This window comes from Parus major, chromosome 9, assembly GCF_001522545.3.
Source record: "Parus major isolate Abel chromosome 9, Parus_major1.1, whole genome shotgun sequence".
In the NCBI taxonomy this organism is placed as follows: Eukaryota; Metazoa; Chordata; class Aves; order Passeriformes; family Paridae; genus Parus; species Parus major.
In genome coordinates, this window is record NC_031778.1 from 13755404 (window position 1) to 13779317 (window position 23914).

A 23914-nucleotide genomic window follows, 5' to 3' on the forward strand; every position below is an offset into this window, starting at 1 on the left:
TATCGATCTGCAGCCGTCCCTGCGGTCGTTCTGTGGTGATCAACATCACACTCTTGTGGGGATTGTCTCTTACTGTGGCTAAAAGGTGGTGTAACCAGTAATTCTCTGCTGGCTCTTACAGTGACGTGTGGTACTCATCAGTATGGGCTCTGCCTGCTGCCAGGCACACCACATCAGTGTTGAAACATTTTGAAATGTTTCTTTTGGCTTCCATTTAATTTCATTCCATGCCACTCCTATCTTTTTTGCTTCCATAAACATTTCTTCTATTTTTCTTCTCGTTTCTTTTTCTACTCTACTTTCCATTAAATAAATTCTAAGATTTCAGAGCTACAGCCCCATAACAGCTCTTGAATGATTAGCAAGCACCAAGTGAAGTTTTAGAGCTTTCTGAGCCCTTCTGGGCAGCTGGGGGAGTAGGAGCTTTGTTCAGAAACCTGTTGGAGAGGCAGATTTTCTGTTTTCACTCCATCTGCACGGTGTCATCCTTCTCACATGCATCCCTGGAGAGGGAGCTCACTGATTTCAGCTCTCTTCCGAGATGGCAGTTGGGTGCCAAGTGAACCTGCCTGTCTCTCTGGAGTCCTGAGTGCTGCCTGGTACCAGAAATGAGGTGTTTGTGCTGAGACATGAGCAGTAAAATATCATTGTTATTTAAAGCAGAGCTTTAGATGGAACAAAGTGGATGATGGCTTTCTCACACCTGGAGAGTTTTCATCAGTCTGAAGAAAATCTTTGGCTCTAATGAAAAATTAAAATTATTATGCAGATTAAAAAAGGTATCTTTTCACAAAGTAAAAGGAAAGAACTTCGAGTCATATGGTAGACTTTTGGCCATTTTTAGCATGATCTTGCTCTTGGAAGTATAATGTTTCAGAGCAGAATGGCACAAGCTGCACATTTTCATTATGCATTTGGGTGTTGTATAAGATTTGTTGAAATTTAGTAACACCGTAGTTTTGAGTAAAAAATGCTTCCAAACTGCTACAGAAATTCTTAAGCTGCACTAGTGCAGTGAGCAAAAAAAAATCCTTGTAATGCAACCTGACTGATTCGAGCTTTAATTTTTTCCAGATCACAGGCTCATTACCTGTTAAATAAAAGAATTTCACATGCTTATCCCATTGGAAAATGCTGTGAGATTGCCTGATGAATACTGTAGTAAAAGAGGATGTTATCACTTGGGACTGTTTAAAGCTTGCAGAATGACACTGGGACCAAATTTTTTCCCTGAGTTACCATCCAGTGTTTATCCAGGGCACTTCTGTGAGCTGGTCTTGGTAGGACTAAGTCCCTTTCCCGAGACTGATAGCATCTGAAGTGATGAATTTCTTGTCAGTGCTTGTTGGTAGTATGTTCTGTCCATTTTCTATTTTAATGAATTTACTTTTCTAGGCATTCAGAGCAGGGTGCAAGATTGATGTGGTTGTTTCCATAGCATGTTTTGTTTATGTGAGGGACTTCTCAGTCTCAGTGTTTCTGCAGTATTTCAGTCCTGCTGGATTGATAGGGGAAGTGAGGAGATTTAGCATCTGAGAATAGCATAAATCCCAGCACTATGGCAGGCCTGAACAGCAGGGATGGTGTCTGCTCTGCTCATGTGAGCACTATTAGTGATGGGGTGCCTTGCATGGGGCACTGGAAGGTGAGAGGAAGTGGGGACTCTATTGTGGAGCCCTTCAAAAACTCGGAGTATAGGATGTGCTAATGCCACGGAGTCATGGTCACCCAGCAGCAGGGCTGAAAGGGACCCCCACTGCTGAATAGTCCAACCTCAGTCCTACACTGATTCCAGATGTGCATTTCTTAGAAGGATGTTCTTAAACTTGTTTTTTGCATCCTCCCACGGGGCAAATTCTGAGTAGAATGTTCTAATATCTAAACCACATCTTCGTAGGAAACCAGGAAGAAATCTAATTAACAGTGAAGAAGTTTTGTTACATGTTGGAGTCAAGAGAACAAAACAAAATCTTTCTAACTGTACACACAGAGCACTGCCACAACATTCCCCAGGACTTCTGAGCCATCAAACAAGTCCTTAGGATGGGTCTGACATGTAGCTCTGTAGGAAACCTTCTCTCTGGGAAGCTGCAGGCCAGGAGGTGCTGCAAGCCTGCCAAGAGGCCATAGCTACTTTTTGGTTTCTCCTCCTGTAAGCTTGAGGAGGAAAAGCAAGCAGCTTCTCCAGACATCCTCTGAGCTCACCTTTCCACCTCTCTTGGGATAACATATATGGGAATATACCCCTTCTTCTCTGGTATGAGCTTTGGGCTCAGTCATCCTTAAAGCTCTGCAAATGTGGGTGTTCCCATTTGTTAAATCCTCATGCAGCTCTGGAGCTGGCATGGGGAAAGTCAGGAGTTTATTGCCCATGTTCCCCCTTTGTTGCTGTTGGCTCTGGAGCTGGCACAGCCCAGGGGGCCAGGCAGAACCACGCTTGGCTGGTTCATGAGACATGTCTGCACCCAGATGAAATGTGCTCAGTGACTGTGGGCTCACACATAATATTTATGATATCCTCTGTTTCACTCTCAGTGAATATGCTGTAATTTTAGCTAATTACACAATATGTCAGGAATAATTGCAGGGTGTTCCTCAAAATAAATAATACATTTTGTATGCTCTGCTATCCATACTTATGAGCAAGCTTTAACCTTTGGTAGCCAAGGCATTGATTGTGCTGGAAAACGACAGCCTAGGAGCTGTAGCTACAACTTCTTTTGCATTAAATTTCTCAGTTTTTAAATTCCTATACCTGAAAAAGCATATCCTGCATAAATTCTGGAATGGCCCTACATTTTTTCTGTATGCCTTTTGTTCCTGCCTGGCTTTGGTTTTATCATCAGAGCTCAAGTCAGTACAGGTGTAGAAAATTGCTCTTGAAAAGGAAATATTTTGAAATTTTGTCTGCTGCTAAAACATACTGGATCAACAAAGCAACACAAACCACATCCTGGGGGAGGCAAAGACAAATGTGGCAGTGAACTGTATGAAGAATTGATTTTTTTCAGTTCTCTGGTCAAATAAAAGAAGTTTCTGGGGAGAAGAGGATTCAGATTCAATGCAGTATTTCATTGTACTTAAAATGACACTTTGGATTTAATCTCTGGCTCTTTTAACATTTTTTTCATTAAATTTCCAAAGAAAATGTCGTGTCAAAAGAAAAAAATGAAAACTTGCAATCTTTTCAGATATCCCTCATTTTTTTCTGTTAGTGAGATGGAGTTTGTGTAGCTCTACCTACTCTTACTCTGAATGTTTCAGCAAAATATTCATCTAGTCAGTTTTAGTCAGAGCCAGTCAGCAATTCTGTGCCACAATACCTGGTGGCAGGTGGGCCATCAGTTCCCATTCACTTTCTGTCCCACTGTTTCATCTGCAGTGGTCTTTGGGTTCCTCTTTGGCCCTGCAGTGCTGTGATGGCTGTTTTGTCCTTGGTGTTTGTGCAGAGTGGGTAGCTCATGTGTCATGTATGTTAGTTTGCTGTTTGCCTTCTGGAAAACTCATCCACAGCTTCATACCTCGTTATCTTTGAGCAGTTGGCCTTAGGTGGCTGTCACATGGGATCCAGATCTTGGAGAGTGGGTGAGCTGCAGGGTGACTTCTCTACTTTCTAACATCCGTAGGCTGTGCTAAGACCATCCACAGACATGTCACAATGATTCCATGCAGCACCCCCAATTTTCAATGCTTTATATGACTAATTTCTCTGCCCCTTACCTCAGATTTGTATTAACATCCCTGTAAAGCTGATTCCCTGGATATGGGAGGGCCTGCATAAATGCCCCAGACGTGCAATCACATCATTTCCACCTACTCTGCAAGTGAGAAATAAGACTTCCCTGGAAGGACTCATCTTGGTTAGAGCAAAGCAGGCATTGTGGAGGGGTGCAGGCAGGCAGGCAGGCAGCTGTGCTCTGTGCTGGAGAGCTAATTACTATTCTTCCTGGCAGGTGCTAGCACAGGAAAGGAAATCACTTCTCTGGATGCTCTTTTTGCCTACAAGGTGCCATTCTGCTCTAGTGACTCAGTGATGGTGACAGGAGGCGATTGCTTTGACGGGTGCTGTCATCAGCTTGAGCCCATCATCCTTCTGAGTTAGGGTAATGTCATTTTTGGAAGCATGTCCTTCAAACAGAGTGGCCATCCCTGCCAGCACAGCCTGTTATTACATGTAAAGCATCCTGGAAACACCAGTTGTTTCTCTGTAGTTATTAGCCCTGGGTGGAGATTTACACTTGAGATGAGTAAATACACGAGTGTGCCATGTAGCCCTCTTGTTCCAGAGCCATTTTCTTCTCCAAATGAATGTTTTGCAATTGGAAGGTGACACTAGCCCTGTAATCATGTTAAACTGAAGCTGGGTATGGCCTTCATTCTGCTTCATTGGGAAAGAAGCTGGGATTGACTGTTTGGTGCCCCCCAAAACCATTGACCTCGTGAGCAAATCTTAATGTCATTAAGTCTGTTTCCATCTCTCCATCCTACTCACAGGCTGGGTGATGTGCCAGTGTGTTAAGCCAAATGGCTGCATCTAAACTAAAAGGGGTTCATGGCAGCTTTGCAAGGTGGGGTTGGATGCCTGGCTTTGCTGCAGAGCTCCCTAATGCCTGGGCAGCTGTTGTTACCCACTGTGACTGGATCTATGTGCAGGCAGCCTGAGGAGGCATCCAGATAAACACAAATGCTCCCCTGTGTCGCTCACTTCCCTTGGCTCTGCAGTTCTTTTGCTCTCTCCCTGCCTGGATGGAGATCAGGATGCTACAGACAGCATTGCCTAGGCCATCCTGGCCACCTGCTTGTAGGTTTCCTCAAGGAATACATGTCCTTCAGCTCAAAACAGTTTTGCTGAGTTTAGTGACGGAAACTGGAAAATACTGTGACACTGGGAAATGTCTTGCCCCTGCCTGTGCACTTCTGTGCACTGAGTGACTCCTGTGGGAGCTGAAAACACTCAGCACTTTGCAGGAGGATTTCCCTCCTCTGCAGCTGCATGACACAGCTGGAGTGTCCTCCAGGATCGCCGTGTGTGGCTCACGATGCTGTGACCTGCTCCGTGTGGGACTCACTGCAGGTGCAGCCACAGCCTTGTGCAGCCATGTGCAGCATCTGCTGAAGACTTACAGACACGGTTCCTGCGTGGCAGAGCTGGGCAGGGTGTTTGACCAGAGCAAACACGCTCTGGGTCTTCAAGGGCAGCAGCTCCTTTCACAGCTGGAAGTGGTGTTATTCCTGAGCTTCCCAGCTTGGGTGGATTCAGTGAATCATTGTAGTGAGTTGAGATATTAAGCTTATGTCAATAGTGATGCATTTAATTTGAGACAGCCAAATTACTTCATCTTAACTCCAAACACCCAGGAGAATTTGGCAGCTCCTGGTTGGGAAAATAACCCCAACATTTATCTCCCTCAGCTTTTCATCCCTGAGTTATGTTCTGAAGCCTGTCACCATAGTAATCTGCATGGAGCTTGCTGATTTTCGTCCCGATTTATTACAAGCCTTCAATTAATACCGTGCTTCTGAAGGAGGGATTTTGGTGCCCTTCTCTGTCTACAAAATTTGTGTCTGCAAAATTTGGCTTATCGAGTGTTCTGGAACCCATCCTTTTTAAGGGAGGGGAACTGCAGTTTCTGCAGTGGCACTTAAAATGCAGAGTTAATCTAAGTAAATTAGGAGCAGTTTATGCTCTGACTTGCATGCTGGGCTTGGTGTGCTAAGGATTTGAGTGCTGGTTAGGTGAGTCATAAATCAACCTCCCATTATGACAGCTGCAGCCTGAATGGGTGAAAATAAGAATAATGGAATGTGTAAATTCTAGGCTAAAATGTTTAATTGCAATAAACAAATGTTTGAAGAGCATTTAGGTGAAATATGCTCCTGAGATGTATTACAGTTCCTATGTTTGCAGTCACATCCTCAGCAAAACTGTTGCACAGGCACAGAAGGGAGTCAGCAGCATGCCGAGGTGGTTCAGAGGAGAGCTGGAGATGCTTTCTCCCTGGCCAGACCAATGTCCTTAGGAGGTGCCAGAGGGACTGTTCTGGGAGCCTGCTGCTGGCATCTCTCACAGCCTTGCTGTGCTAAGACCAGACAGACACTGAGCTGCAGTGAGAGAGAGCAAACAAATGGGCAAGTCTCCTGTGGAAATTCTGCAGTAGGTGCCTCCCTCGTACCTTATTGCAGGTTGCTGGATAGAAAACTGCTGCTTCCCATCTGAGCTTGCAGAGTCCTCTGCTTGACAGCTCATTGTGCAGAGAGCAGTAGCCCCACGAGCTTCAGAGTTTATGCCATAACCCACACTGAGTACCACTGGCACCCAGCACAGTAACTTCTGAAGTAGATTTAGAAGCAGTTCTGCACCAGTAACCTCAAGTGGAGGCTTGCCTGCCAACCAAGAGCATTGCTGTGCATTGCAAGAATCCTTGGAGCCAGTGGCTCAAATCCCTCAAAGGTCACTAAGCCCTTCATCTTTTTTAAAAGTTCATTGAAAAGTGGCCCCTCTGAGTTCTGTGCCATTGACTTGGAAATTCAGATTAAGATGACTTCTGTGACTATGGTTGTGTTGAGTCCTTTTATAATTCCCATCCCAAGGCAAAGTGGGAACTGGCTTCCTGCAGCCTCAGGTCACTGTGTTGCCAGAGTAAGGGCATTCTGAAAGTTCCAAGAAATGAGACTGTATCAGACTGCCTTCCATAGTGGAGTTGCAGCTGGAAGTTGGTGTTGTGCCCTGTTCTTTGCTGCTCCAGAGCTCGGGGTTTGGGGCAAATTGCACTACCCTACAAGAAGAGAGTAGGGTTCGTCCCCCAGGGGTTTAGTACTGCTGCTTTGCTGATGGAAAGAAGCAGGAGTTGGTGCCCTCAGTGGGGCTTTGCTAAATGCTGCATTGATGCATAACCTCACAGCTCCTCTCTGCATTAGGGGGAGTTATTATACTTCTGTGTTCTCCATTTTCCATTTAAGGGGTGAGTTCCTTATTCACCTTAAACAGAAGAGCTAAATGAAGAGGTCATTAAGGAGTGATATTTCTGTCAGTGCTCTTGCTCTTTTCCCCATAGCACACAGTAGATATCTTCAGCAGTGTCTGCAGTTTGAGGGTGAGGGATATGACTCTGCAGAGTAGCTGATTTTGCCATGGTCCTTTGGCCTTCAGTGAGCATGGCCCTGCAGATCAAAGTGCATGTGAGCACCCTGCAACTATCATGTCCTTGGCAAGCCCCAGGAGGATGAAGAGCACTCTGTAGCTGCATAATAAGGCAGGAAGCACAGCAGCTCATGGTGAACTGAGATGACTTTAAGGCTCAGCATCAGGACAGCAGAAATGAATAATGGCAGCATCACATTACCATTTAAGTAGAGACAGGAAGATTAGCAGTCAGATCATGATTTAGTTAGCCTCAGCTGTGCCAGAGGGCTCAGAAAGTTAAACACAGGGCGGGCAGGTGAGTTTGGCCTGTGGAAAGGGTAACCAAGGCAGATGCCCTTCAGAGGGTGTTGTGAGTTGTCAGTGGATGACTGCTCTCAGAAGGGTCATTAGGTGACAACTGTGTCTTCACCAAAGGGAAGTGCCCATTCTGACAGATGCTGCACACCCTAGTGTAACTCTCCTAAGAGTTACAGCTTAGCTCTTGCTCTGTGTTATTGTTCTGTTCTGCACTCTGATGTCCCCATTGTGCTTCCTGAGCATGATCTTCCCTTGCATCTTCTGGAATTTGAAGGAGTTGAGCTTACTGTATCTGCATAAAGAATATCCACTGAGTTTTCTCCAGTACTCCCCAGCCCTCAACAGCTGTATATGAGCAGCTAGAACAGGATCTTTAAAGTAAGCATCCTGAAGTATAGCAGTATTGCTTATAAAGTTAGGGCTAAAAATATCCCTTTGCATATTGCATGGGAAACCTCATAGCATGGGGTCTGCACTGGGAGTAGAAGCTGCATGGAAGTCTCTTCTTTTCAGTCAGTAGCTTGGGATTAAGGCAGCAAGAACATCTTTCTTCAATCCATTCCAAAGTGCTTGACTTTGTGTTTTGGGAGACACTGAGTTGCTGCTGAAGTCTTGCCCATGTTAGTTCAGTTCCATTTCTGCAGGGAAAGCTGCTTCTACAGCAGAATAGAAGCGCACACGGAGGAGCCTGAGTGGGAGGAATAGGTTTATCCCAAGTGTGTTATGCAGCATTGTGCCTTTAAAAGCAAGAGGATTTGAGTCCCATTTGTTTCACAAGGCTGAGGTTAGAGAGTAGGTTTAAGTTTGATTTGTGATAAATTCTAAGAATTATAGAAAGAAAATGTTCATAGCAGTTTTTGCTTATCTGTGCTGCAATTTTTTTTCCTTTATTTTATGGTTTACTTCTTTCTCTTATTGAATATAGCCTGGAGCAGTATCACTGAGGGTAGTATAGACAAAAGTATCATGGTTGTGGGGTTTTATTGTATTTTTTCTCCCTGGTACTCCAACAAGCACTGTCAATAATGTCTGCTAGGAAGGGTGGTTCTTTTTTTATTGCAAACCTGGAAAGTTCTCAGTCTATTTCATTGTCTTTCTGTTCTGACTTACCAGGGTGTCTCAGCATCCTTAATTGACAGAGACTTACTGGTTTTGTGGTTTTTTTTCTATAAACTGAGGTTTTTAGCACAAATGCTGCAGCATAAGGGTTATGTTCCAGTGCTGAAAGACTGATAAAATCACTCTGTAGATGGAAAGAAGTGATGTTAAAATATATGATATGACAAAAGTAGGTCTCTTAAAAGTCACGTGCAGCATTTTACCTCTGGGCTAGCAGGAAAATTCCTGTCCTGTGATTATACAATTTTCTCTTCAGGTAACAGTTCCATACTGAGAGGGGAAGATGGGCAAATCCTTGCTCCTTGTTAAAAGTTGCTTTCACCTAAAATTTTGTCTGTAGTCCTCTAGGCACTCAGTTTACTGTATGAATGGCAAATCCCAGTAGCTCACTTTATGCCCAGACATAAGACAAGAAGTTCCCTGGTGGGAAGCAGCTACTCCAGCAGCTGTTGTCACCTGTTTGTGTTCAAGCTGCTTCCTTTGTAGGCACTGGAGAGATACTGGTGGTTTGGGGACCCTATGGACCTGCCTGGCCAGCCTGTGGGGTTTTGGGGATGCAAAGAGAGATCAGTTCAAGTGGAGAGATGGCTGTACTGTATCACCCATTGCACAGGCAACTCCCCAGCCCCTCCTTGTGTTAGAGGACTCGGTGCTGGCTGTGCACCTCCCTGCACTTCTGTGTTTAGTTCAAGTAGCTAAAGGTACACAGAGGTGCAGCTTCTCACCAGCACTTCTCTGCTGTAGAAAGAGACCCAAGAAGATGAAGGAACCAGAGGAGAGACCTGCATGTCTCCTGAATGCTCTCTGATCCTTCAGTGGCTGGAAGAGGTATTTTTTTGCTACAGGACATCCTATATGAGTGTGGGCAGGGCTGTTCCTGCTGAAGAGGATCTATGCAGTGAGGAGAGACAGGAGCTCTGCTTCTTTCAGACTGTTAGGGCCAGGAGGAACATGGTTTTGTGTATGGCTGAGAACTCTCTGCTTCACTCCCTTTGAGTTTTACTTTTGAGTTTGGGTGTGAGCCTCAAAGTTCAGCAAAACCAGGTCATATAACACATGATTTCCCCTCTAACTTGTCCCTAGGTAGGTCGTGACTCAGAAAAGGCTGTCATTATGAGGAAAGCAGTTGTTAAAGCTGCCTAGGTGTCTGTCAGGTCACTAACAGAAAGGAACCCTGGGGATTACCCTGTATTTGCTATGGTGATGCAGCCTTCTGGTGCAAGTGTTTGCATCTATAGAAAGGATGCAAGAAGGCATCAGGGGATCTTGGGTGCTATTCTGATAAACCCTGAAAATGTCATAAGTTATAAATAATAAGCAGATTTGGTCAGTGTTTTACTTGGTAGGCTATTTAGTAAAAGTGGGAGAGATTTTCCTGTTCCAAAATTATTTGCATGGTTGAAATATAGTTTGTATCCCTAAGAAGGAGGAAAAGGTGCTATTCTAATTCTATCCTGTAGCTAAGTCATCTTCCAAAAAAAAAAAGATAAGGTCAGGGTTGTTTTCTCTCCCCACTCCTCTTCAGAGAGCTTTAAGAAAAGACCTCCCCACTTCTCCAGCACACAGAAAACCTCAGACTGCAGGAGCATCTTCTAAATCTCTCCTTCAGGGAGCTCTTCCATTTCATGCAAAGTACTTAAACATTAAAATTTAACCAGCGAGTAAAATTGAGGCTAAGATTCATTCAGGGACTCAAATGTAGGTGTCTCATATCAAAGAGTGCCTATTAGTGCCTTTACTATTGTGGTATTAGATAAAAGGGAGCAAGGGGACAGACTTGAGGAGGGTGGTGCAGGCACCTGAATATGCAGGTGCCTGAGAATGCAGATTTTCATTTCCTCTAGCTTTGATGTGCTTTTCTTATGAAAAGCAAGTTAAATCAAACTTCTGCATTCAACAAAATAGGTAATTCATTTAGGTTAGAAGAATGAGCTGAGTGTTTTTCTAGGTGTCATTTTGACATATATTGGCTTGACCAAAACTAGCTCTTGGTAGATGCCCAGTACTTATTTACTGTCCCAGCATTGAGTCTTGCTGGGAGAAAACCTGACTGCAGCCTACAGCACTCACTGCACTGAAATCACATCTTTTTTAAGGCAGCATAGAAACCATCCGATGTGATTTATTCAGTGGCTTTTGTAGCTGTGAGAAAGTACCTGACTCTCCCCTGGCTAGTGTAGGGATTGCTGAAACTGAAATGCTTTGTTCCTGCAGCCTGTCTGCATGTGAGATCCCTGCTGCTGCTGCTGTCAGTGCAGGAGAGCAGGGTGAGGGTTCCCCAAAGGGGAGTCGTGCAGTGATGCAGCGAGAGCGGGGCTCCGGATGGGAACATTAACACACAACGTGACCACGGTTATGTAACGACCATGGCTTATTAAACAGCCTCACTAGAGGCAGGAAAGGCAGGAGCCTGACGAGATTTTGGTATGCTGCGCTGGATTCTTCCTGTCCATTGAGCCAGCAATAATTGGGTCTTATTTATTTACTTTTGGTGGGTGGTCACATAAAACCACAACCTGCTGTCACACAAGGAGGATCTCCTCCATCCAGTGAGTGTATCTGCTCACATGCAGTCAGCTCACTTGTGTTCCAGCAGTGGTGCCTGTGACAGATCTTGTGTGATTACAATTGAATTTGTTTTTGATGACTTAGTTTGTGTTTGATTGGTAGGGTGACGAGCAGACAGGTGGTAAAGCTGCACACCTGCTGTGTGAAGTTCATATTTTTGTGCTTTTCTTCATGTTTTCCTTTTACCCTTCAGCAGGAAGGTACAAAATGTTGTAGAGACAATAGGGAAGACCCAGCCAGGGCATGGCTGGCTCATGACACACAGGGGCTGGGAAAGGTCCCTGTTGGAGACAAGGACTGTAATCTGCCAGATTGTGTGGCACATGTTTTAGGAGGGGGGTGGGGGAAAACATGCAGGATTTTGAAACAGAGGTAGTCTGAGGTGCCCATAAATGCTTCAGAGGTCAGGTTTGGAAATGCCTTCTTCCTTTGTGAACTTTTCTCCCCAAGTCCTACAGAGTGGGCTCACATGCAGCCCTGATTTCGGCACTCAGCTGCTCGGGGTTTACACCACTGTAATACCAGTGATTTAAGTAGCTTTTCATTGGCATAAAACTGGCACTGCATGATAGTGACTCAACCATACAAAAAGCAAGGTGGTTGGCTTCACAAGCAGAGTAAGAAACAATGAGAATGTTCTTTGCAAGAGTGCTAGCAAATACTCTTCTGAACAAGTGGCATATTCTAAATACATTAACTGTCTGAATACTTCCATTTGGTAGGTAACTTTCAGAGACTTGATGTACCATAATCTGCTTCTACTGCACCAAGTATGCATTTCATTTTATCTGCTCATCTGATCTCAATTATATTTGCCTGTATGTCTGTGTATTTTATATGAATATTTTACAACCATGCCTGAAAGGAATCACTGGAAGAGGTCTTACCTGCCAAGCACTTTTACATTTACTCAGGGCTTAAGGGGGGACAAGCAAACTGGGTCTCATGCTACTCAGTATAACTGGTAATAATTATTATTTTTATTTTGCAGAACCCCAGCTGAAAGGAATTGTGACAAGGTTATTCAGCCAGCAGGAATACTTCCTGCAGATGCACCCAGATGGTACAATTGATGGGACCAAGGACGAAAACAGTGACTACAGTAAGAAAAATTAGCCTGTTTTGCAACCCAATTACAATCAAATGCATCACCTAGTGGGTCTCACTTGTGCAGCTTCATTTTTGAAAAGATCAAATTAGGAGGAAGACAGCTGTTTTCTGCACATTTTTTTTTCTATCTATCCGTCCCCTTTAAATCTTGCCAGTATAATTTCATATGTTTCCTCTCCGATCTTCTTCCCTCCTGCCCCGATTCTGTAACTGCCATCTGGGTGGGGTGGAGAATAAAACCCATGATTTGAATTGCTGCCAGAAGAGAAAGGAGATTATATTTATACACATGCCACGTGGGTAAAGGATACGGGGAATTCTCTCTCCAAGGAGAAGAGGAGAAAATCGTTTTCACTATTTTAGCCTCAAAAATTCAGCAAGCATCAGGAATTTCTAGGCTGGAGAAAAGCAGCTGTTCACTGAAGTCTCGTGCTTTGAGGCTGGTGTAAAGGCTGAGGGTATCAAATGACCTTGTCAAAGGAGGTCATCTTCTAAAACCATGTTCAGAGGGTTTGGGTGTAGGCTGGACAACAAAGGGCAGCAGAGCCACACAGTTTGAAAACCACGGCCATGTGCAGGAGCCATACTGGTTTAAATGCATACAAAGCAGTCGTCAGTCTTCCTTTTGAAGAGGAAGTCATTTTGTCAATGCCAAAGCTCTTCAAAAGGTTATAAAAGGTGTAGAATATTTTCTGCAGCATCTCTTCATTTCATAGGCATCAGAGTGCCATCCCTGAGTGGGCAGTTAAGCTCAGATCCTTGCTGCCACAAATTGAGAGTAGAGCTCAAGTCTTGCTTTTTCTTATCTATGTTGGTTTGCAGTTCCCTGTACTACTGTTAGAGGGGCATTTAACCTGGCCAGCTTGGAATTTGGCTTCCCAGACATTATTAGAGGTGAACAGAAGTTCATCTGTGTGGTAGGGTTGATGGAAGAAAACTTCATGTACTTTTTGAAAAGAGGAGCCTGCTTGATTTGCAGACAAATTTTGGTGTAATTTCAAAGAAGCTCCTAGCTGGCATTTCTCCAGGAAGGCAGGGCCTGGGCTGCAGGTGAGGGGTATCTGTAGGGGTGCAGCACATGTAGCACATTGACACTGTCCTGTGAAGGTGTACTTGGACAGGGGTGCAGGGTGGCTGTAGCCCCACATCCCTGGTGTTTGCCACATCCCCAGGAAGCTGCAGGGAGCTGTAGCAGCAGCATGGTGTGTTCTGGGGCTGCCCTGCTGCAGGCAGCTCAGGGCTGGGGGTCCACACAGCAGAGAAGGAGCTGTGGGAAGATGGTGACTGAAATTGCAGGTGGCTGGCAAAGCCCTTGTGGAATGACCCAAGAGGCTGAATCCAGAAATGTGGCCTGTATCAAATGTAAATGTCAGGTTTTAGTCCTTTTACATACACTGATACTGAACAAATTAAATACTGCAAATTGCAATAAGACAATTTCTGATTTATGTGTGGAGCAGGAGAGTCTGTGGACTTACACACACACACTTCTATGCTCAGAGACTCAGGAGGTCTCATTCAAGAAGAGTCTGGCCTTGAGATACTCTCTGACAGACACCAACACATGGGGTGAGTTCAGTGGGCTGTATTAGCTGCTTTTTCATAAAGGAAGAAGACCTGGGGTGTTCTTAAACTGCAGAAAATCCCACTGGAGCCCTATTTGTCACAAACATGGGAAGATATGCTAGAGATGACAGGGATTCATTGCCCTCATCTATCACGGAGGACTGAACAACAAAGTAATGGGCTTAAATGTGAGCAGGGATAAATTTAGGTAAACAGCAGAGAAATGTAAGAGCAGTTCTGCAATATTTCAGACTGACAGGGGAGATGAGGGAAGCTGCTGCACTCTCAGTGGTTGCAGGGGACCCTCCTGAGTTCCCATGGCTAGGTTGGGCCCCAGTTGCCCAAAGAGCTGTGATTTATACATCACTCCAGAAATGTCAGAGGTGAGTTTGGTCGGGTGCTGAGCACCTGAGAGCTGCTTCCATCCAGTCTTCTTAACTGGAAATAGATGGGCTGAAGTACACTTCTGGAGTATAAATTTATCTGGTGAGATGGCAGCTTGGTGGGAGAGGAGGCATCTCACTGAAGTGTGCCAAGCCACTGGCTCAGAGTCAGGGACTATGCTGGAAAGTTTAGGCAAGTTTTTGAGAGAAGATTGAAGCCAAAGAATTCCCCATCTTCTGATCTCAGGGGATTTCAAAAGAGGGAAAGAATCCAACCTGATAATACTTGGCTCCTGAAAATGAAATTAGGACAGTGCTTTATTCAACTTTATATAACTTTTTACTACATGGTCTTGTCCATAAATCTTGAGTTTGAATGAACATTTCAGAATATGTGAAGCTTCCAGTTACAGCTTCAAAACGAAATCACATTTTTCACTCTGGAAGTACCAAAAGAAAGGCAAAAGTTACTTGTCCAAGTAAACAGCTTACAGATTTGCTTCATTACTGTTTTCTGTTTTGAAGTGCTTCTCCAGAAGGTTCCTAACTAGCCAGTCAGAAGTGTGTGCAAGAGCAAAACTCATCAAAGCTCATCAAAGACTAGATAAATCTTCCCATCCCTGAAGAGGAGTTGGTTATCTTGCATCCAGAGCAGGAAGGGGCACTCTTGAGAGCCAGAGGAGGATCCTTCCCACCCTAGATGACCACCTGTTCTCCATGCAGAAGTCATCTTGGCGCAGTTAAACAGCTGGTGAACACCGTGTTCCATACATTGCTTTGTGTTCTGTACCCCCACACTGATTATTCAAATTAACATTGTGAAAGGATGCATAATTTTCATGGAATACATTAGGTTGGTTTACTCTGGCAAAATAAATGTTTAAAATGAGACACGCCATGTCCCTCAGATACATCTGATGCAATTAGAAGTTCTAATAAAAACCCAGTTATTTATACAAGAGGAACTGCTAATATTTAAGCAATTTTTAAATTAATTATCTGTTGCCCATTTTTTGTGTGTTCTTGAAGCTGGTGGCATTTATTTTCCACCTCCTCTCACTTAAAGAAAAAAAAAACCCAGAAAAAGCCAAGTTCTAATGGCATTTGAATGGGCATCCAGCCAGCTTCCCAGGAGCCAGCACTTGGGACATCTGTTCCTTCTGCCATGCCGTTAGAGACGTGCCATTTCAATGTAAGCAAGGGGGCACATTCTCTGGCTGCTGCAACTGGGATATGTGAAGTTTTCATCCTACTGGAGTGCATTTTCATGGTGTATGAGGCCCCTGTTTGTGTTCCTCCTGTGATGTGTGACCCCCAACTTGGGGCAGTATCTTTCCTTCCAGCTCCAGTGATCTCAAGTGGCCTTTCATGGCTCAGTGCTGCTGTCAGTGCTTGCATTGTTACCGCTCTCCCCTGGGCTGAGCAGGGTAATGCCTCGTCTGCCCACATAATCCTGCTGAACATCTGAAAAGCTTTGGCAAATGGACAGTACAGAAAGGATAGGTGACCTGGACTGACCAGGTGGAAACAGCCCAGCATATCTAGGGTATTGTTTGGTGCTTTCTAGCCAGATGTTGTTTGGGGCTTTCCAGCCAGAAACACCAGAAGATTAAGGAGGCTTGCATTCCAGCATCCCACTTGGGTTATCTTCAGCTCTTTGGAGCCTCGTCAGCTTTCTTCATACTTTTCTAGGAATGAGCTATTCCATAACCTCTCATAAACTCTCAGGTTCCAGTGCTGCACTATTCTCTTTGTAGAGAACTTTCTTCATATCCAGTCCTCATTTCTATTTGAGGCTTTTGTCTAGTGCCTCGTGTCTTTTCATTGTGTTCCTCTGAGAAGAATCTGTCTGTGCCTTTCCCTTCTTTGAGTTAAGCAAATGCAGTTCCCTGTTTCTTCTTTCGTTATGTATTGCACCAGAGTCTCTTGATCATCTCAGCAGCCTTCCTCACTCCCCTCAGGATCTTAATCCTCATCACCTCATGCACTGAGGCTGCTCTGACCCTATTGCATCTTCCATTACTCCTTTGTTATTTGTGTGCAACACAAATGTCTTGCTCAGGAACAAATCACTTATTATAAATGACCAGCTCATCTTGCTGCTGTGCATATGGACCACACCTTATATATGGCAGGTCTTTCCTCGCTCTTCATTTCTGTAGATAATTTAGACCCATAGGGAAACATGCATTCAGAATTTAGCTGATAAATTACCATAACATAAGAGTGACAATATATTCATGGATTTAAGAGTGGAGTGTGGAGTACTAGGGTCAGGTGTAAATACCACTGGTTGAAGATGGTAAGATGTAAAGAAAGAAAAGAGGCACAAATATTAAACATCTTCATGTTTTTTTCTATTTTGCCTATGAAGTAAAAGAGCATGTCTTTTCTATGAAGCTGCAGATGGCATAGAATATGTGTCATTTGCAGCAGAGAAACGGTTTTAAAAGATTTTTTAAAATTTTTCTCTTTCTCACATTAGCACACCCAGTGTCCAGTTGTATTCTACCACAGCTAGACGTCTTTCCTGTTTTCAAATCTGCTCTTCCAAATGAATCAGATTTTTTTTTTCTGACAAAAATGAGACAACTAGCTTTTGAGGTTGATTGAGGGGTTTCCCCCCATTTTTTACATTCTTACAATAAAGCCTATAAGTTTTTTAATCTGTTCTAAATATGAAATACTTATTTGAAAGCATGATAGTAAAAGGCATCTTAACTTCTACGAAGGTATTTCTAGATTTGAGTGCAGACGTAGCTCTGGGAATTTACAAACTCTTGATTGGCCCAAACTGCTGTTTTTTTTAAATTGAGGAAGATACTTCCTTCCTAAAACTTCTTTTGGCTGCCAGTAACCTCTGCCATCTTTGTGTCCTTATGCTTGCCTGCCCACTTGCTCCCCTGCATTTGAGGAGGAGATGCTCTGCCATGATGGTGGGTGCAGCAGGGTCCCAGGGAGTTTGGGAACTGGCAGTGGTCCTCCTACTGTGGAACAGCACAGTAGGATTGTTCCCTTGATCCCTTTTCATGTAGAGGTGGAAAGAGATTTGGAAACACATGGGTGCTTCCAAGTGGAACTTCTCAACCACTAATTCTTGCTCTATGCAAGGTGTTATCACCTTGCTGCCTAATGAAGGCTTTGAATGGTCTGTCACAAGTTTTCTATGCAAGACAAATTGGCTGTAGGAAATGAATGATGATGCCCATTTTGTTTCATTATTAGCAGTAATATGCTCCATTTTTCAGTAGGAGGAAGAAATAGGGAAGGGGAATTGCTTATAGACTTCTTAATTGCAGAAGGTTTTAGACCTTCATTATATGGAGAAAGGGGTAGACAAGATTTGTAATGCTTAGTAGTTACTCTGGGATGTGTTTGTCTTTTCTAGGGACAGTACCAGAGTAGCAGTCCTTGACTCCAGTTATATTGACCAATACCCAGCCTGGATTGCATTTTCCATATCTATCTACTGACATTCTCCTCCAAAAATACACATACAGGCACTGGATTTTGTACAACTTCAGCACATTCTTTGATGTTTTACTGAATAGGGTGCTTAAAAACACAAGAAGGGGCTGAGATGAGAGTAAGGTTTTTTTCACTAGGCTTGAGGTGTCTCCATTTTAGGCAGTTCATTGAAGGGAGTCATCCAGTCTTCCTTGGGAATTAAGTGAAGAAAAAACTATATGTTTATGTTCACTGGAATTTATGGATCCTCTTTTGAAGGCAGCCCTGCTCAGCCAAGGCACCTGGTAGATGTCCTGAGCAAAGTGGCATTGCTTATTCGTGTTTCAGGGCTGTTGTGTGGGAAGAGACTTTGCATGAAGTATTTCCACTGTGTGCTTATATTTCTGCCTGACCCTGTATCCATCTTTCCATACCTTCAGGTTCCTGGGATGAGTTCTAGTTAGCTCTTTGTAAGCTGAAGCACGAGGGATCCTGCAATATCTAAATACTCTTGTCCTGTAAAGCTCAGTAGAAACAAAGCCATGCTAATTCTTCAGTGCTCAGTCTATCAGTACTGATAACAGTCTCTTCTTTGAGCCCATGCTGTTAGAAATGTAGCAAAAGCCTGACAGTACATTAATGTATATACTCATGGGAAGAGTCTTTCAATAAGATACAGGGTCTGCTGGGTGGGAATCCAGCAATAAAGTAATTAACTGAGAGGAAGTTGCAATGCTTTAATCAATGAGACTGCAGTAAAACCGAATAATAAAAGATCTTGTCCTCTTCTGTCCTCTCCAGTGCTGATCCTGAATGGGGAGCAGTACTGACATCCCAGAGTGGAGCACTATCCTTGAGTTTCTTCATTCCCTTGACAGCCCAGGATCACATGGGCAAACACAAAGTCAAGTTAATTAGCATTCTTCTGGCCATGGTTGCTGTCTGTGTACTCTTTTTAGCATATGGAAAATGCAGGAAAGTGTGACTAGGCTTAAATGTGTTTCAGGGTGAGCTAAACTGAGTTGTGTTGTTGCATTTGCCACAGGCAAAATCTGTGTATGTGCAGTTTCCCTGGCTCAGCTGGCCCTCAGAAAGCCATCATGATGCTCTTGCTTGGGAACACGGATGAGCCCTTGGCATTGCAAAGGCAGTGATCAGACAGACTGATGGGTGTGTTAAGGCATTTGGGAGGCAGCCCAGACTCAGTACTTTTAAAAATTTCTTTCCACTATCAGCTTCATGGCTGCAGTCCTTCCCTGAAGCCAGAAGCAGGATGCTTAAACCTAGTGCAGTCTCTCTTGTGAAGAGGCAGGAGTGGGGTGGGCTGGCCCTGGGGCAGGAGCAGCTGTGGCCATGTAGGATGATGTGTCCATAACATTTGCTTTTCTTTTCCTTCCACAGCCCTTTTCAATCTAATTCCTGTGGGTCTTCGTGTGGTGGCAATCCAAGGGGTGAAGGCAGGTCTGTACGTTGCCATGAACGCTGAGGGGTATCTCTACAGCTCAGTAAGTACTTTGCACTCTTGGGCTCCTGGAGTGCCTTGGTTTTGTAGGTGGGAGGAAGCAGACTGTGCTGGGACTTCAGCTAGCATTATCTGTGTATTTTCTGAATACAGTCACGTATCAGCAAACCTTTAAAAGTAGGAGCAGGGGGAGTTGCTGCAAGACCATGCAATATTCACTTTAAAGTGTCTTCACGGAGATTCATGGCAATATTTCCTGACCTGTGAAGATACACTTTCTGTTCCTTTAAGTATGTACTTAATATAGGTCACGTTGTTGAGACGTTTGTATAGGGTTGTCTGGTCATATTCTGATTTCTCATTTGTGAAATGGCATGGACTCAATGGGATTGCTTCTGAATTGCCCCCAGATACCTGGTCATAGGTGGTGCCCCAATGAGTGTGACCCAATGGGTCATACTTGCTTTTTACTGCAGTGTAAATCCACAGCAATACCCTGACTCTCTTAAAAGGGTTCTGGACTATTCTGTTGGCAGAAATTCCCTGTATTTGTGTGGTCTTTTTAATGCACATAGAAGATAAGTGCAGCATTTTTTTGCCAACTAATTCCCTTATAACTTTCTTAGATGGCATGAAAGGGCATGAGGTTATTCATAAGATTCTCATTTAAAGTATGTAATTGATTTTCACAGTGAATAATTGATTCAGTGATTTATTAAATATGGCAGCCCGTTTGCCAGAATTTTTATGCTTCAAATAACTTTGTTCTAGTTCTACATAGTAAAAAGTGATAGTTAATAATACACTTCTCATTTCTGTAGTTATGATAGCTTTACAGTGCATAGCCAGATTCTAATCTCATCTGCCTTTGTGTAAATTTATAGTGCAGTGATTCTGCTCTTGTCTGGGCACTTACTTTGCTTCAAAAGTGTATGTGAGCACGGAGATGGGACCACTGAAAGGGCAGCAGTTTGGGTTGCTCTGTGCAATTTTTCATAACTTTTTTCTTCCATCTTTGTTCCTGGTCAGTTTTATACCACTCACATGATTGGGATTTCCCCTTTTCCCTTGGGATGTAACAAGGCTCTGTCTCCCCAGCAGCTCGGGGTAGAAAGCAAGTGGATGTGTTAGTATGCCTGGCGAGAGAGGTCTCAAAACTGGCTGCTTGTCAAGGAGAGACAGAGAGATCAATCTGGATCTCTGTGGATGCCAGACGCTTCCTGTTCTTTCATAGCCCAGTAAACATAATTGACTGCTTCTAAATAAATTAAATTGGTTTACTAACAATGAAAACTTCCTCTTTTTGTAAAGCTATCAGATTCCTAAAGGTAATACCAAGCCTGGTGTGATACTGCATTATTGTGCGTGTGTCCCTCTGGGCACATTGTCAGGGGCTCAGGACTGATGCTTTGCCCTGTTTGTGCAGTGCAGAACACGGTTCTGGCCTAATGCTGAAGCTCCTTGTACCATCAGGGTCCTGTAAATGAGGGTTGTAGGAAATCAGAATGTGTCACAGAGCCACAGCCAGCCAGTGGGGTCCTCTTGGTCATCATTTTCTGAACAAATAGTGCAGGGGAGGGAAAGGTGTGGGTCTTGGGAAAAAAGAAGAAATAGAGAGTTGGAAAAATGATGTTTGACAGCTGAGAGATGAGAGGAGATACAGAGAAAAATTCTCTTTCTCTAGTAGCAGTGAGACACGATGTAAGGGGTGGGAGGGACACACCAAGAGGTAGTAGACAGCAGGAAGACCATGCTGTCCAGGAAACACATCTGTTAGTCATTTCAAGTATCCTAAAAGGCACCAGATCACACATGTATTCAAGTGAGGGTGGTTTAATGGGCCTGCTTGTTTCCAACAAGTGTGCCTGTCTTGAGTAGGAAGGTTAATCAGGGAAGGCTGATGGGGAAGGATGCACTGTGATGGCCAGTGGGTAATGAAGTGAACCTCATTACATGCCACAGCTTGATGGCATTGAGCTGTCCGAGCTAATAAGAGTGAAACCATTATTAAAACTGTATTTTATCAATGTGATCCAAGGTTTCTGCTGGCAGTAAATGGGTGATACTCTACTCCGGGGAGATGGACCTTTTTGGATACTTTCCTTGTGATGACTGGTGGCTCTGGCTCTGTCTTACAGCAGTAAATCAATTAATTCACTGTGCTGGGGAGCAAACCCCATGGCAAGAAAATAGAAAATAGAAAATAGAAAATCTGTGGATAAAGTGTGTTAGGAGCAGGGAGTGTGGATATAGCTCATCATAAAGGACAAGGGATGAGATCAGGATGCCATGAAAGAACTGGATATATCTGAGAAGAGCTCAACCTGTTCAGACAATCTCTTTTGGATACTGCAGGTTTCCTTGTGGGGTGAGGGTTCCCAGGCCACGCTGCCTGGACCTCATTGCTGACCACACCAAGGGACACATCATCCCTGTTCTTTGCTTAGCAGACCCTAAACTACAGCCTTGTTCTCTCTGTGTAGGTATCTAGGTTTCTTTCACTAGCCTTTTTGGGGGGATTTCTCAAAAAATTGGGCCAGCATTCCCCACAGATACTGTTCACTCACATAAACCAATTGATAAATTAATTGCTTGGCTGCCTTTAGTGCTGCATGGAAGCCCTGTAAGGACTTCTTAGAACATCCTCAAGTCCAGGACAGTTTCAGATAAAATTGCCTGGGGTGATGTTTTTTTCTGTTTGTTTTTGGTTTGGGTTGGGGTTTTTTTCCCTTCTTTTGTACCCAGATTGATGCTGTAACTGAATATGTCATCACTGTGGGTTTTGTTTCGTGGGGTTTTTTGGTGATGTTTAATCTCTGTGTGACAGCTGAGGTTTTGGCTGACATCCCTGCCCAGGATCAAACCAGAGGCTGTTATCAGCCTGGTCTTAGGGATGGCTTGTGCCAGCTCCTTCTGAGTTTATGCCAATGGGCTCTTGAATGAATGGGCTTAGAATAACCAGCCCCTGGAAGAGTCTTCCTTGTGTTGATTAGCACAAAAGTAGGGCTGAGTAGAGTCCTCTAAAGCCAAATGTGGTGAGACAGCACTTCGTAGAAACTTGGGAGACCTTCCGATGGCTTGGCCACATCGCTACCTTCAGCAATGAGTTTCCTCATCCCTACCTCATCTGTTCAGGCAGGGATAGTGTCAGGCTGGATTGCTGGGTTGAAGCCAGTCATACATTCCTAGCCAGCTTTAGAGGCCTAAATTTACACGCTAATAAATTACATGCTAAACTTTCTTTGTTCGGGAAGCAGATGTTTGAAATTGTGCATTGTTTACTTACACTAGATACCTGATTTTGTTTCCCCAGACAAGGCTATTGCTGTCTCTGAGGTTGATGTGGGAATTAGGTGTTAAGTAGACAAGAAAATCATGTTCTGGCTGGAGGCATCTTTGCAGAAAGTAGGATGCAACCCATTGTCTGTATGGCAAGCTTGCAGAGTCATTGGTGTGTTCCCTTTTGATTTCCTGTAATGTACAGCAGCTGTAAATTCCCTGATGGTGCACAAAGGTTTACATCCCCACTTGTTCTGGGGAGGGGCATGGCTCTCCTGAAGATCCACTGTTAGCATTAATACCAAAGTGGAAGTGCACAGAATGCAGGGCAGTGGGTATAATTCGTAGTGCCTCAGGACTTGTGAAGAAGCTGAGACCACGGGCTGGTTGTTGCACAGGATTCAGAAACATGGATAAGGAGGTCTGTCCCACTCCAGTGAGTTAACAGCCTAATTGTAACGGGAGAAGACTCAGAACATGCTCTCCTTTCTGTCTGGAGTTAATAGTTCCACCACCAAATTAATTTCCATTAACTTTTCTTTGTGAACTTTTCTTTGTGTAGTTTCTCACCTGGGTTCCCAGCTTTCCCTCTGTTATTCCTGCAACAACTCACAGGGCCATGGGAAAAGGAGTACCTCTGAAGTACTTGGCTTGGGAGGCAAAGCCTCTACTCCTAGTTCTCCTGGAGCAGATCATCACAGGACTGTAGAATCTCCACAGGTCCACCCAATCACTCCAAATACACTGAAAATCTCTCAATATGATGATATGTATAATTCAGTGGCATGACAGCTGGGATGGGTTTTGCCCCCAGTGCAAAACACTTCTCTTCTAAAATGTATTGCTCTCACATATTCCTTGTTGTTTAACTCAGAGTTCTAATTATTTTTGAAATGGCAAATTGTGATACATAATTTATTGGGAAAACGTAGAAAACCCTAGCAGAGATAGAAAATGGGAAAAAAATGGGTCGCTTACAAGAGCTCACTATGGTTTTTCAGTATAAACCTGTGAGTCTGAAATGCTGAAATTAGAGCCTGAATCACTTCAAAGATTCCTGCTAATAAGGGAATGATTATGCACAATAAAAAAAAAAAATAAAATCCAAGCAGCATTGAGAAAACCCCAGTCATGCTGAAAGCTCAGTGTGTCTTTGCATTTTCTTTTCCTCTCCTTTTTTTTCTGCTTTATCATTTTGCATAATAAACATGTCTTGAATAATAATGAACAAGCATCTGGGGAAGTATGTATATTAACTGTATTTTTAATCTGCTTGTGATGCTATAACTATTTTGCTACAACTCCTCTAGGGTTGCTGCACTCCTGTTTACATCACTCCAAGGTCAGGGGCTGGAATCAGCAATGCTGCATTCTCTCCCCTAATAGGCTTGGGGTGTTAAACCTGTTCCTGCCAATGCCATTCCTTTAATTCCTGTTTGATCTCCAGTGGTACTAGCTGATTTGGTCAGAAGTACAGCTAGCCAGGCCAGGTAGGTACCCTGGACATACTGCAAACCTTGTAAGAAGGCACACTTGTTG

At 43.9% G+C, this 23914-nt stretch overlaps 1 protein-coding gene across 3 annotated transcripts in view; it reads left to right on the forward strand.

Annotated features, from left to right (window-relative positions):
* The window catches only part of FGF12 (fibroblast growth factor 12), a 217973-nt gene that overhangs the window by 129151 nt on the left and 64908 nt on the right, over nt 1-23914 (forward strand). For all 3 annotated transcript variants that reach the window (XM_015637867.1, XM_015637866.2, XM_015637865.3), the window contains 2 exons: nt 12120-12230; nt 19036-19139. In XM_015637867.1, coding sequence (XP_015493353.1) covers nt 12120-12230; nt 19036-19139 — 215 coding nt within the window. The remainder of the gene's footprint in view (nt 1-12119; nt 12231-19035; nt 19140-23914) is intronic.